The 13,848-nt window shown below is 47.8% G+C and overlaps 1 protein-coding gene across 1 annotated transcript in view; it reads right to left on the reverse strand.

Annotated features, from left to right (window-relative positions):
* Positions 1 to 6,452: 6,452 nt before the first annotated feature.
* LOC109324688 (sperm mitochondrial-associated cysteine-rich protein-like) overlaps positions 6,453 to 13,848 on the reverse strand; it is a 13,686-nt gene continuing 6,290 nt past the window's right edge. Inside the window, exons 2-3 of the mRNA XM_019556720.1 lie at positions 10,013 to 10,303; positions 6,453 to 6,770 (exon numbers count right to left, since the gene is read on the reverse strand). Coding sequence (XP_019412265.1) covers positions 6,498 to 6,770; positions 10,013 to 10,282 — 543 coding nt within the window. The 5' untranslated portion in view covers positions 10,283 to 10,303 and the 3' untranslated portion in view covers positions 6,453 to 6,497. The remainder of the gene's footprint in view (positions 6,771 to 10,012; positions 10,304 to 13,848) is intronic.

The following is a 13,848-nucleotide window of genomic DNA, read 5'->3' on the forward strand; positions in this document are numbered from 1 at the left end:
CTCGATGACCTACTGAGGTCCCTTCCAACCCTGGCATTTATGAATCTAGGTAGCAACTTACTGCTGTCTAGATGGCCTTCTGCCCAGCCTCTTGTCCAGGGCTGTTCCACCGGCTACAGAAAGATGCGATGCTTTCTGGCATCTCCTGCGAGTTTGGCAGGAGAGAACATGCCTTCCACAGGCTGTCGGTAGGAGGGAAAGGAGAGCTCGTGCCTAGCACAGCCTTGCTCCGTTGACTGGACTGTGGTTCTTCTCCATCTTTTTCTTACCCTGCAGGGATTGTCTAGTGCAGTTTCTCTAACATTTGCCCCATAACACAGGAGGAGAGGATTTCTGAATTATACTTAAACACTGGTTCCCTCCAAGTCACATGACTCTGAGACTGAAACAGGGCACTGTGAGTTTGAGATTCTGTGTTTTCCTCAATGCTATTTTGCAAGTATAACCCTAGCCACAGTGCTACCCACGGCCACTTCCAGATTTAGGGTCCTGGGGTGTCAAATAGCCTCAGTCAACCTCCCAGCCCGTAAGGTGGGAGGTTTCCCCACACACCGGAGTACGTACCGTCTAATTATTTACAGTTTATTATTTACAAAACAGTCAGCCTGTGAATGAGGCTAATAGCAGAACAGGATATCAATAATTGGATTGCCAGAGGCAGGTATCAATGAACTAAAACGCTCTGTACATATAGACTCAAAGACACCCGCAGTACAACTCCCCACCTTAACCCCCGAGACTCCAGTGAGCAGGAGCACACCAGGTTAACAAGGCATCAGCTTTCCTTCTCGCTGGCAGCACAATACCCATGGCTGGTGCTGCTGGTTCAGAAAGTCCTGCTCTCTGCTACAGCCTCATGGGGAAGAGCAGCTCTCCTCTGCTCCAGCCATCTGTGGTATCTGCAAAAAACTGCACGCTGTCCCCTTCCCTCAAATGCACCTTTCTCCAATTCCCAGACATGGCCCCTTGTGCTGATAACTGAAACAACCCTGGGTTTATCATCCACCTGGCCCCAGGCTGGTTCTCAGTTAACTTTCCCTATAGCCTTCCCAGATCAACACCCTGCCCTCCCAGGCAAGTCTACTTTACCACCCTTTTTCCTCCATATGGGTAACTCTGCCACACAGAGGGGAAAAGGAAACCAGGTTGTCTTCTCCCCATCACTAAGGGCAGGTTCACTTCACAGGCAGGCAGATCCCAGAGCACTGTGGTCCGGGGTCCCTTCGCTTCTCGGAGCCTGGCTGAGTCTCCAGGGCTGAGCTCCCTCCCCTCTCCTGCTTCAAAAGCAGGCAAAAACATGCATATGCTCCTGCAAGCAACAACTTTCTGCAAACTTTTCCACTCTACCTTTGAAGGGATCCTGAGCCCTGCTGCCAATCCAATAGCAGCTGTTACACAAGTCTTTAGTTAAATCTTCTAATAGGAGCTCCTGTTGAGGGATTTTTGTTTTTTAGCCATTTGTCAATACTTTTTTTTTTCAGGTTGACTGAATGTCATGGCTAAAGGAAGTGTAATGTTTGGATCCCAGTGCCATGGTGGGCAGTCATGCTGCAATTCTGTATGGTTCGTGGTAGTGTTTGTATTGGGCTCCTGTTGACATGTCTCTCCTGAGTGGGGCTACGTTGTGCTAGGCATGCACGATTCACTAAGATAGTGGTTTTCATCCTGTGATTCGTAGATGCCAGGGGGTCCACAGACTATGTCTAAGGGCTCTGTGCAAGATGATTATGATTAATGGCACATTAATACCCACACTAACAATTCAAAGGGGTCCATACCTGCATTTGAAATATCCAAAGGGGTCCAGAAATGAAAAATGGTTGAAATCCACTGTACTAATGAAGTTTATGTCCACACTGTAATGAAGTAATGAAGTTTATGTCCACACTGCTATCTAGGGTCAACCCTAGGAGTTGCCCTCAACAAGCCCAAGCTATGCAAGCCCATTTCCTGCCATCATATCATGCCTTGCTGTAGTGGCAGACAGATAGACAAGCAGGAGGCAGGCTGGCTCCTAGCTGTACTTGCCTTGAGGCACTAGTGTGTGGGAATCAGGGTGCCGAGAACTTGGTTGTGTTTTTGTGGTTGACTGTAATAACAAGCAGCAGTTGAAGGAAATGTGGTACACACGGGTCAGCCACCAGGAAGATGAATGTTTGGGACTGTTTGTGCTTGAGGGTAATGTCAGTGATGCCATCTGGGTTGGCAGCAGCTGAGCATTTGATCTTTTTCAGATTTTTATCCTCAAAATTTGCCTGACACCAAACCACCCCTACCACCATGAACTCTGGAGGAAAATAGTTTGAGAACAAAACAACAATTCTGACATTTTATGACCAAGAGATTCACAGGAAAATAAATCCCGAGACCAAATGAAAGTCACTAATATTAAGATTTATTCTTTGTCATTATCAGCTTGGAGACTGGATCAGGAAAGAGAAGACGGACAATATTCCCAGGAAAATAAATGTTCACACCTCTGGAGGGGATGACTCTTTAGAGCATTTTAGAGATGTTTGTTGTTAAAAGTAAATAGGAAAGGAGGGAAGAGAAATGGGAAGCAGATAGAAGAGGCTTTCGGCACATAAGCCACCATTACATGGAGATGAACATAAGAGTTTGGATCTGGCCTGCTCCTTGTTGCTGTGGCTCTTACTTGGGGCACGGTGGAGGGATCTTGCAGCACTGCTTGCTCTGCTGACAGCACTGCACGGGGGGGCAGCATTGCTGCGTGGGGACACAACACTGTGGCAGTTGTGGGCAGCACTGAGGCACAGGACAGATGGGCACAGGTTTCTCGATAACGCAGTTAACGGATGTGCTGGAGCTGTGGCAGGACGATTCATGACCGTGGCATCCGTGGGACGAGGATCCGTGGTCATGGCAAGATCTGCGAGAGCACATCTTTGTGTTGCGTAGGCAAAGCTGCAAGAAACGAGAGTGGGTGAGAGGGACCCCAAGGTGATGCTCAGACCTCCTATCCCTCAGGTTTGTAGGTGCCATGAGAAGATCTGTTTCTTTTGAACTTCTAAGCTAGTCTAGACTTGAACTCCTCATTTTCTGGGTGTGTGTTTAGTATTCCCAGTCCCAGGTCTTGGTTTGTCACCACCATGGCTTTCCCCAGCCAGGCGCTCCTGGGTCCTGAGTGAGCAGTTACTCCTAAAACATTGAAACTTCCCTTGTCCCTCCAGCCTTCCAGTTTGTCTGTAGTTTTCCTTCTCTCTTTATCCCATGCCCTCCACTCCTAGCTGTTGGGCTCCAGTGTCTCCCTTACTCTTTTTCTTTTCTTCTGTCCTCTGCTGGTCTGTCATAATCTCTTTTTGTGGTTCTCCAAAGGTGCCAACCAACAGCCAGAGTGCGGGTTGAGGCAAAGCCGCGTTACAGAGCAAAACAGATAATCTGACCTCTCCTCTAGGCAAGGACTGCATGGAAGACTCTGCCCCGGCATGTGAGACAACAGGAGCAGTGCAATGAGGCTTACCTTGTTCAGCAGCAAGGACCAGTGCAGGATAGCAAAGGTGAGGGAATGAGGAGGCCTGGTTTGGGGAGACCTTTTATACAGGTCCAGGCCCTTGCTGCAGGAAATGAGGCACCCCTGGGAATGGTGACTAAATTCCTTGTGCACCCCTTCTCGTGTGTCCTTCTTCCTGCATTCCTCTTTGACTTGTGCTTTATCATATGATCATTTCATCCCGGTGCAGCTGAATAGCAAATTATTTCTCTTATCAGTACCTCAGGTGGCGTGTCTGCCCACGTGGCCACGTGGAGCAGAGCTGTTGTTATGGGGCAGTGACGACTTCTAGTGGTGTGCCCAGCCCTTCAACCTTGTGGCATCCTAATATTATGTCGGTTATTATAATATCAGGGGGAAGTGTAATTACCAGCTGCAGCTCCTATAACTGGTTATTTGGGTTGGGAAATGTAGTTGGTTCGCTGGAGAGCCCCTGGGGAGTGGATGTTAGACACTGGATTAGAGCAGAGAAACTCCATTTTTGCAATCCTGACCTCCCTTCAGCAGAGTCCTCTGCCAGTCCTCTCAGGAGATTTTTCCTATGCTGCAGGAGTTTCTTTATTTCAGCCTTTGTGATGCTCTTTCCATGGAGGAACTGAAGCGCAGAAGGGCCCCCCCCACTCCGGTTTCAGGGCTTTGGGTGTTTAGGTCCCATCTGTTCCTGTTTCTTTCTGGCATCTCCTGTGAGTTTGGCATAGTGTTGTGGGAGAGAACATGCCTTCCACAGGCTGTCGGTTAGGGTGAAAGGGGAGCTAGCCATTTCGAGCCTAGCACAGCCTTGCTCCATTGTCTGGCCTGTGGTTCTTCCCCCATTTTTTCTTACCCTGCAGGGATCGTCTAGTGCAGTTTCTCTAATAGCTGCCCCCTAGCATGGGAGGAGAGGATTTCTGAATTATACTTAAACGCTGATTCACTCTGAGTCACATGAGTCTGAGACTGGAACAGAGCGCCCTGAGCCAAGAGTCTCCCTTTTCCTCAATGCCATTTTCAAGGCTTTGGTTGAATCTCCTAAACAGAGCTCCTCTTGAGGGATATTTTACCTTCCACCATTTGTCAATAATTATTTTTTCAGGTTGACTGAATGTCATCGCTACAGGAAGTGTAATGTTTGGTTCCCAGTGCCATGGTGGGCAGTCATACTGCAGTACTGTATGGTTCACGGTAGTGTTTGTATTGAGCTCCTGTTGAGATGTCTTGCCCAAGTGGGGCTACCTTGTGCTAGGTACTCAGGATTTACTAAGATAGTGGTATTCAACCTGTGGTTCATGGGCTGCAGGGAGTTTATAGCCTATCTCCAAGGGCTCCATGCAAGATTATCATGATCAATCAATGGCACGTGAATATGCACATTTACAATTCAAAGGAGTCTGCAGCTGGATTCAAAATTTCCAGAGGGGTCCCAATATGAAGAATGGTTGAAATCCACTGCACTAAGTAACAATGGTTATATGCACACTGCTAGCTAAGGTCAACTCTAGCAGTCGCCCTCAAGAAGCCCAAGCGACACGAGCCCCTTCCCGCCATCAGATGACGCCTTGTTGCAGCAGCAGACAGAGAGACAAGCAGGAGACAGGCTGACTCCTAGACGTACTTGCCTTGAGGCACTAGTGTGTGGGAATCAGGGTCGCGAGAGCTTGGTTGTGCTCCTGTGGTTGACTGTAATAAGAGGCAGCAGTTGAAGGAAATGCGGTGCGCACGGGTCAGCTGCTAGAAAGAGGCGTGTAGGGGACTGTTTGTGCTTGAGGGTTTCCTTTGCTTTCAGCCAGCCATGGCCATGTCAAACCCCTGGGAGGTGAGGTGAAGAGGAGGCTTGACTTCACAAAGATCAGGACACTTTTGGTGGGGCTGGGCAGGACTGCTGCTGGGGTGATGACACCAGTGTGTTTGAATGGTGTGATGGACCGAAATGGTTTGAATGGTTTCAGGAACCCAAAAATCCTTGTGAACGAGGGCCCTGGGGCTCAGGGGCTTTGGAAATCCTGAGCTGGCATGCTGAGAGATTATGGCTAGCAATCCTCAGAGGTGGCTGGGGGTGATGGACACTCCTCTCCTACTGAATGGCACAGAGAACTGGTGGCTCTTTCCATCCACCAAGTTAATAGCTTGATATTTGTCATCTGCATTTCTGGTCATTGCTGGGATGACCCATGCTTAAAAGAGGCACCTGGGGATGACTGCAAGACATGTAAGGAAGAAACTTCCTCCTCTTTTCCACGGGGGGAGAGCTCCTCTTGCTGTGGGATGTTGTGACAACATTGTTCAGACAGTGGGAAGTTATTTCCTAATTGATTCTGATGACCTGATTACAGGAAAACAGACACAACAGCCAGAGTCCTCCTAGGTACAGATTCAGACATATCCACAGACTGAAAAGTAGATGTGTTGTTTTCCTAAGCAGAAGACCTGCCCTCTTGCCCTTAGTTCTCTTGTAATTTGATTTTGTTTCAAAAAAGGTCCGCAAATAAACTCTGTGGGCCAGTTACCCCCGTGGTACACACACTCATAATGTCAGTGATACCATATGGGTAGGCATCAGCTGAGCATTTGATCTTTTTCAGATTTTTATCCTCCAAATTTCCCTAGCACCAAAACCACACCTACCACCAGGAAGTCTGGAGGAAACAAGATTGAGAATGAAGCAAAAGTGCCGATATTTATGGACCAAAGAGTTTAAAAGGAAAATAAATCCTGAGACCGATTGAATGTCACTAATGTTAAGATTTATTGTTTGTCATTATCAGTATGAAGACTGGATCAGGAAAGAGAAGAAGGAGATTATCCCAGGGGAAGAATTGTTCACATCTCTGGAGTGAAAGACTCTTTAGAGCACGGTAGAGACATTTATTGTTCAAAGTAACTAGGAAGAGAGAGAAGAGAAGTGGCAAGATATGGAAAGAAACGGAAGAGGCTTTCGGCACACAAGACACCATTACATGGCGGTGAACTTAAGAGTTTGGATCTGGCCTGCTCCTTGTTGCTGTGGCTCTTACTTGGGGCACGGTGGAGGGATCTTGCAGCACTGCTTGCTCTGCTGACAGCACTGCACGGGGGGGCAGCATTGCTGCGTGGGGACACAACACTGTGGCAGTTGTGGGCAGCACTGGGGCACGGGACAGACGGGCACAGGTTTCTCGATAACGCAGTTAATGGATGTGCTGGAGCTGTGGCAGGATGATTCATGACCGTGGCATCCGTGGGACGAGGATCCGTGGTCATGGCAAGATCTGCGAGAGCACATCTTTGTGTTGCGTAGGTAAAGCTGCAAGAAACGAGAGTGGGTGAGAGGGACCCCAAGGTGATGCTCGGACCTCCTATCCCTCAGGTTTGTAGGTGCCATGAGAAGATCTGTTTCTTTTGAACTTCTAAGCTAGTTTAGACTTGAACTCCTCATTTGCTTGGAAATTGTTTAGTATTCCCAATCCCAGGTTATGGTTTCACACCAACTTTGAATTTCCCCAGCCAGGTGCTCCTGGCTTCTGAGTGACCAGTTACTCCTAAAACATTGAAGTCTTCCAGTTTGTCTGTAGTTTTCCTTCTCCCTCTATCCCATGCCCTCCACCCCTACCTGTTGTGCTCCAGTGTCTCCCCTACTCTTTTTCTTTTCTTCTGTCCGCTGCTGGTCTGTCTTAATAACTTTTTGTGGTTCTCCAAAGGTGCCAACCAACAGCCAGCGTGCGGGTTGAAGCAAAGCCACATTACAGGCCAAAACAGATAATCTGATCTCGACTCTAGGCAAGGACTGTATGGAAGACCCTGCCCCGGCATGTGAGACAAACAGGAGCAGTGCAATGAGGCTTACCTTGTTCAGCAGCAAGGACCAGTGCAGAGAAGCAAAGGTGAGGGAATGAGGAGGCCTGTTTGGGGAGACCTTTTATACAGGTCCAGGCTCTTGCTGCAGGAAATGAGGCACCCCTGGGAATGGTGACTAAATTCCTTGTGCACCCCTTCTCATGTGTCCTTCTGCCTGCAGTCCCCTTTGACTCACACTTCGTGCTATAAGAATTTCAGCGTGGTACTGATGAAGAGAAAATTACTTTCTTTATTGGGACTTCAAGTGGCGTGTCTGCCCACGCAGCCCCATGGAGCGAGCTGCTGTTATGGGGCAGTGACGACTTCTAATGGTGTGCCCAGCCCTTCAACCTTGTGGCATCCTGATATTATGTCGGTCATTATAATAATGCAGGGATGTGTAATTACCAGTTGGAGTTCCTATAACTGGTTATATGGGATGGGAAGTGTTGTTGGTTTGCTGGAGGGCACCCAGGGAGTGGATGTCAGAGGCTAGATGAGAGCTGAGAAACTCTGAATATGCAGTCCTGACCTCCCTTCAGCAGAGTCCTCTGCCAACCATCTCAGGGGTTTTTCATTTGCTGCAGGAGTTGTTTCAGTACAGCCTTTCTGATGGTTTGTCCTTGGAGGAACTTTTAAGTCCTGAAGGGGCCCCCACAGATTTCCAGAGTTTGGGTGTTTAGGTCCCATCTGCTCCATCTGACATTGGCTCTTTGTTCCCTGTCGGTGGAGAGTTTCTAAGGCAGAGTTTGGTCTGCACAGATCTGGTAACATCAAGGGATTTTCTAACTGAAGGGCAAATCTGTGGGGCTACTGTCTGCAAGAATTGGTCCATGTTTCATCCTTAGTCACTGTTCTCATTATCTATGACTGGGTTTGTAAGCACTTTGGGTACCTTTAGCAGAGGTGCTGAAAGGATTGAGGAAGCTGTTTCCTATTCAATGTTAGGAGAATTCAACCAAGGGAGTTAGGTGCTCTTGTAAATTTTGGCAACCACAGGTAGTGACTCACTGCCATCTAGACGGCCTTCTGTCCAGGCTCTAGTCTTTAGAGACTCATCCAGGGCTGTTCCACTGGCTACAGAAAGATGCGATTGCTTTCTGGCATCTCCTGTGGGTTTGGCATAGTGTTGGGGGGAGAACATGCCTTCCACAGGCTGTCGGTTGGAGTGAAAGGAGAGCTAATGAGTTTGTGCCTAGCACAGCCTCGCTCTGTTGACTGGACTGTGGTCCTTCCCCATCTTTTTCTTTCCCTGCAGGGATTGTCTAGTGCAGTTTCTCTAATATTTGCCCCTTAGCAAGGGAGGAGAGGATATCTGAATTATACTTACATGCTGGTTCACTCCGAGTCACATGCCTCCAAGACTGAAATAGGGCACTGTGAGTTGAGATTCTGTGTTTTCCTGAATGCCAGTTTACAAGTCTTTAGTCATATCTTTTAAACAGAGCTCCTGTGGTTTCAGCCAGGTGTGGGCGCATCAAACCCTTGGGGATGAGGCAAAGAGGAGGCTTGACTTCACACACCAAAGGTTAGGGCACCTTTGGGGTGCTGGGTAGGACTGTTGCTGGGGTGATGACACCAGTGTGTTTGAACAGTGTCAGTAGACCAAATGGTTTCACATCCTTGTGACCATGGGCCCTGGGGCTCAGGGTGTTTGGAAAGCCTGAGCTGGCATGCTCAGAGATTATGGCTAGCAATTCTCAGAAGAGGCTGGGGGTGATGGAGACTACTGAATGGCACAGGGAACGATTTCCTCTTTCCACCCAGTGCTTTAATAGCTTGATATTTGTGGCCTGCTTCTCTGGTGACAACTGGGATGAAGCATGCTTAAAAGAGGAACCTGCTACCTGGGGATTACTACAACACATGTAAGGAAGAAACCTACTCCTCTTTTCCACGGGGGGAGAGCTCCTCTTGGTGTGGGATGTTGTGAAAACAGTGTTCAGACAGTGGGAATTTATTTCCATGTTGATTCTGGAGACCTGATTTAAGGGAAACAGACTTATCAGCCAGAGTCCTCCTAGGTACAGATTCATACAGATCCACAGACTGGACATACTGGCTAGAGTCCTGGTAGGCACGGCTTAATAGCGATCCACAGACTGATATGTAGACATGTTGTTTGCCTAAGCAGAAAACCTGTCTGTCACCTTGCACTTAGTTCTCTTATATTTGTATTCTCCTCATAAAGGTGAATAAACTCTTTGGGCGAATTCCTCAGCTCCTTAAGTCAGCAAACCCTTCTGGGTTGTAGAAGCTGAGCATTTGATTGATAATTTTCAGATTTTTTTCTTCAAATGCGCCTGTTACCCAAACCACACCTGACACCATCAAGTATGTTGATAAATAGACTGAGAACATAGCCAAAGGTCCTGTCATTTCTTGACCAAAGAGAGTCAGAAAAATATAAACTCAAGACAAAATGAATGTCATGTTTGTTAAGGTTTATTGTTCACCATTATCTACCTGGAGACTGGAGTAGGAAGGAGAAGCTGGACATTTTAACCAGGAAAAGAATGGGTCACACCTGGGCAGTGTAAGACTCATTGGAGCATGTTACAGACACTTATTGATCAAAATACATGGGAAAAGAGAAGCCAAATGGCAAATGATAAAAGCAGACAGAAGAGGCTTTAGGCAGGTAAGATGCCATAACAAGGAGATGAATGAAGCAGGCAGGTCTTGGCATCTTCCTCATCGCTGTGGCTCTTACTTGGGGCACGGTGGAGGGATCTTGCAGCACTGCTTGCTCTGCTGACAGCACTTCATGGGCGGGCAGCACTGCTGCACAGGCGGGCAGCACTTTTGCACGGGGGGGCAGCATTGCTGCACGGGGGGGCAGCAGGGCTGCACGGGACAGATGGGCACAGGTTTCTCGATGACGCAGTGAAGGGACGAGCTAGAGCCATGGCAGGACGATTCATGACGGTGGCATCCGTGGGATGAGGATCCGTGGTCGTGGCAAGATCTGCGAGAGCACATCTTTGTGTTGTGTAGGCAAAGCTGCAAGAAACAGAGATTGGATAAGAGGAACCCCAGGCTGATGCTCACATTTCCATCCTGTATTTTTGTAGGGGCCCTAGCGACACTGTTTTCCTCTGAAATTTTAGGTTGCTATAGAAATGAACCTACAGAGCTGCTGTGTGCTTTGTCTGCTATTTCTGGGCTTAGACCATGGCCCACCAGATACTGTGGCTGTTTCCAGCTGGATGTCCCTAGCTTCAGAGAGATCTGAAGTACTCTGAAGACACTGTATCTTCTCCGAGCATGTTGCCAGCCAGGACTTTTGGACCTTTCTTCCGTCTCCCCAACAATTTATTTTCCTATCCCTTCAGATTTCTCCCTTTTATACAATATTCCGCGCATTGTCAGTGCATCCTGCACAGGTCTTTGGTATTGCCAGCCAGGCTATAAGAAATTGGGCTTAGCCTAAGCTCCTCGTCAAAACCCATTGATATTTTTCAGACCCTCTCTCTGAAAAGATACTCTAAGAAAGCTGCTGCTCTGAATCCTAAGGAGAAAGAGTTTACTGAGACTTACCCTGCTGAGCAGAAAGGAGGAATGCGGAGGGAGACGATGAGCTGAATGAGGAGGACTGGGACGGGAGAGCTTTTATATGGCGTGGAGCCGCTCTGCGGGAAGTGAGGTGCCTGTCGGCAATGCGGACTTCATTCCTGACATGCCGAGATCCCCGTGCACCTGTTGTATCAGTCTTGTCACAGTTACTGTTTGATTCATTTTTATGCTCTAATACTGTCTTGTCCTACCTGATTCACTGCAAATGAATCCACACACTAGACCGGGAGTGATGCAGGCACTTAAAGGTCTGTTGTGACACTGAACCCTTCAGTGGCATGTAGAAATGTGAATACGAGAGTGAGACAATGATTTGTTAAAAAACAACCAGTATTACTGAGTCAGTGGAAGGGTGTTTTCCTCTGGGAAATGCCAACTCCTCCTGGCACGCTATGTAGCAATGGGGAAGCGTGGGTGCATGGCTGCGGGGCACACAGGGAGACAACGTTGGAGGTGTGATGTAGAAGTAGGAGGATCTGCTTCTCAATCTTGTTCTCTATCTACCCAAACTCTTTCACTGAGACTGAGATTATAACTTGTGCTACTAGTGCATTGTAGCTTCCTCTTTGTAATATAATTTTTATAGTGCATTTTTTAAAGCTTTTTTAGCTTTAGTTAATTAATCCAATTCACAAAAATAAGAGACCTGATATTTAAAGATATAATTTAAATTCCCCCCAAAAATACATAGAGAGAGAGTGCTTCCCTAACCCAAGCCCATGCCAAGTACTGTCTGGCATCCTTTCCTTTTCAGTCTCTGATGGTTCTTCTTGGGGTTTTTTGTAGTCCTGTCCAGCCCTCATGTGCTATGACTCTAGCTTCTATGAGCAGGGAGCAGAAAGAGGAGCAGCAGCTCTGGTAGAGGAAGGGGATGAGAGTGGCAGTCAGGGTGGGGGCAGGGAGTATTTCTCGCTCTCTAGCTACAAATCTGTGCACCCCCCGAGGTGGAGCATGGGGCCCAGATGCTCAGTATGGAGAACGTGTGCAGGGTCCGAGATTAGAGGCCACTTATAGGAAGTTGTGTGGCCAAACCTCCATCTCTCTCAGGGGTTCAGGTTCCTGATTCCCTGGCTCACTTGTGATCTCCTCCCTCCCTCTCCCCATCCCCTTCCCATTTCTCCCCATGTTGTCCAGTAACCGATTGGGGTGAGCAGTGGTGCGATCGTGGGGGCTGGGCTCTAGCTTCCCTGTTCCTCAGGAGAGAGAAACCTCAGAGAGGGCAGTCGAAGCAGACAAAAGTTAGAGCTTGGGAAGTGGATCCCTGGGGCAAGGAAAGATCATCCCTGTTTAAACTACCCTAGACCCGTGTTTGTGTTACCTGTTTATATAAACTCCAGGAGCAACCCTCATGCACGTTAAGCACGGGACTCTGGAAGTGCCAGGACTGGGGTCCACTGCACGCTTTCTGAATGTGAAGCCTAGTGTTTAGGACCCTGCAAGAAGGGAAGGTGAGAGGCTTGTTTCTAATCTCTGTTCCCAGCTTATTTCTGTTTGAACCAGTGTCTGTGGGTAGGATGCATATCGCGTGCTGTGCACAAACAAGAGGGGGCATGGCTGTCTTGCTTAGGGGTACATCACTTCCCTTTGAGTGCCAGTTTGGGGCAGGGAGAGCTGGTGCTCAGACTACAAGGAAGGATTGTGGTGTGGACTCAGGGAAGGCAGCATGAATTTCTCAGCGATGCTGAGAAGGTGAATCACTGTCTGAGGGAGAACTAAAGGGTTTCTGACACTTGGCCTGGCTCTGCCAAGTGGTCTGTAGCTCTTCTTGAATTAGTTGTGTGTCTTACCCATCAGGTATTGCACTGATTGCATTTTGCAAAGTTTTGCCAGCAGGGTATAAAGTTGAGAATCTGAAAAATTCATGTGAAAGTTGAATTTGTTCTGACCCTTCAACAAAAAAGGTGTTTTTACCTTCTGGGTTTGCTTTGTGTCATTTGACACGGGCATGTATTAAACACATTACTTGCTTGCTTCATCTGAGATGCTGGTTAGGAAAGGTTGATCTGCAAGGACCTGATGGTCCATTTCTAAGGTTTCAACAGTGGTGTCAGATAAGGAAAACCTGGCCGTAGTAACTGCAGGGTATTGGGGAATGAATTTTGTGGTGTGGTCCCAGTTACCAAAAATGAGGAGTCAGTGGTGGCATTATGAGCAGGTGGCTGCTACCTTGTGGTTAGTATTTGGATTTGAAATGCACTGGTTTGTTGAGCATGACCTGGGATGAGCTTTTTTTGTGCACAGCACAATCTATGTTGCAAGCATGATACAATCTGCATAACTGGGGGAAGCTGGGGCAGGGAGAGCTATGAAGTATTATTTCCCTGGTTGGTGAGATGCAGGGAGATGCAGATGTGTTGGTGTGAAAGAAGAGCCAGTGAGCTACTCCTCAACTGGAACAAGTGGACGGAGGATTTGTGATATTGTGAGTTGATGCTGCTAACCCAAAACCAAGGTATTCCCAGATTATATTGGGATTAAATTATTCCCTGATAGCCTTTCCTTGATTTTTTTTTAGGGTCTGTTGATACACCAGGTGAGAAAGATGACAGGAACAGCCAGAGTCAAAGTAAATAAATCCCCAGAAAGTGCTGCTTTCAGGAAAGAGGAGCTTTATTGTATTTGCATCTCAAATTTGAGACTGAAAAAGGAAATGAGGTAGGAAAAGGACTTTGACAAACACAGAGGAAAAATCAAACCACACATGGTGCCTGAGAACAGTACTTTGCTCCGTGCAGGGATGATGTCTGCAAGCATGTTACAGGCACTTAGTGATGAACATAAATGGAAGAAGAGAAAACAAATGACAGAAAATGAATTCAGGCAGTAAAGGCTTTAGGCAGTTCTGCCACCATGCCAAAGAGATAAATGGAGCAGGCAGGTCCTGGCGTCCTTCTTGTGGCTGTGGCTCTTACTTGGGGCACGGAGGAGGGAACTTGCAGCACTGCTTGGTCTGCTGACAGCACTTCACGGGC

The sequence above is a fragment of the Crocodylus porosus genome, unplaced genomic scaffold (assembly GCF_001723895.1).
Source record: "Crocodylus porosus isolate Cpor-Errol unplaced genomic scaffold, CroPor_comp1, whole genome shotgun sequence".
Classification (NCBI taxonomy): Eukaryota; Metazoa; Chordata; order Crocodylia; family Crocodylidae; genus Crocodylus; species Crocodylus porosus.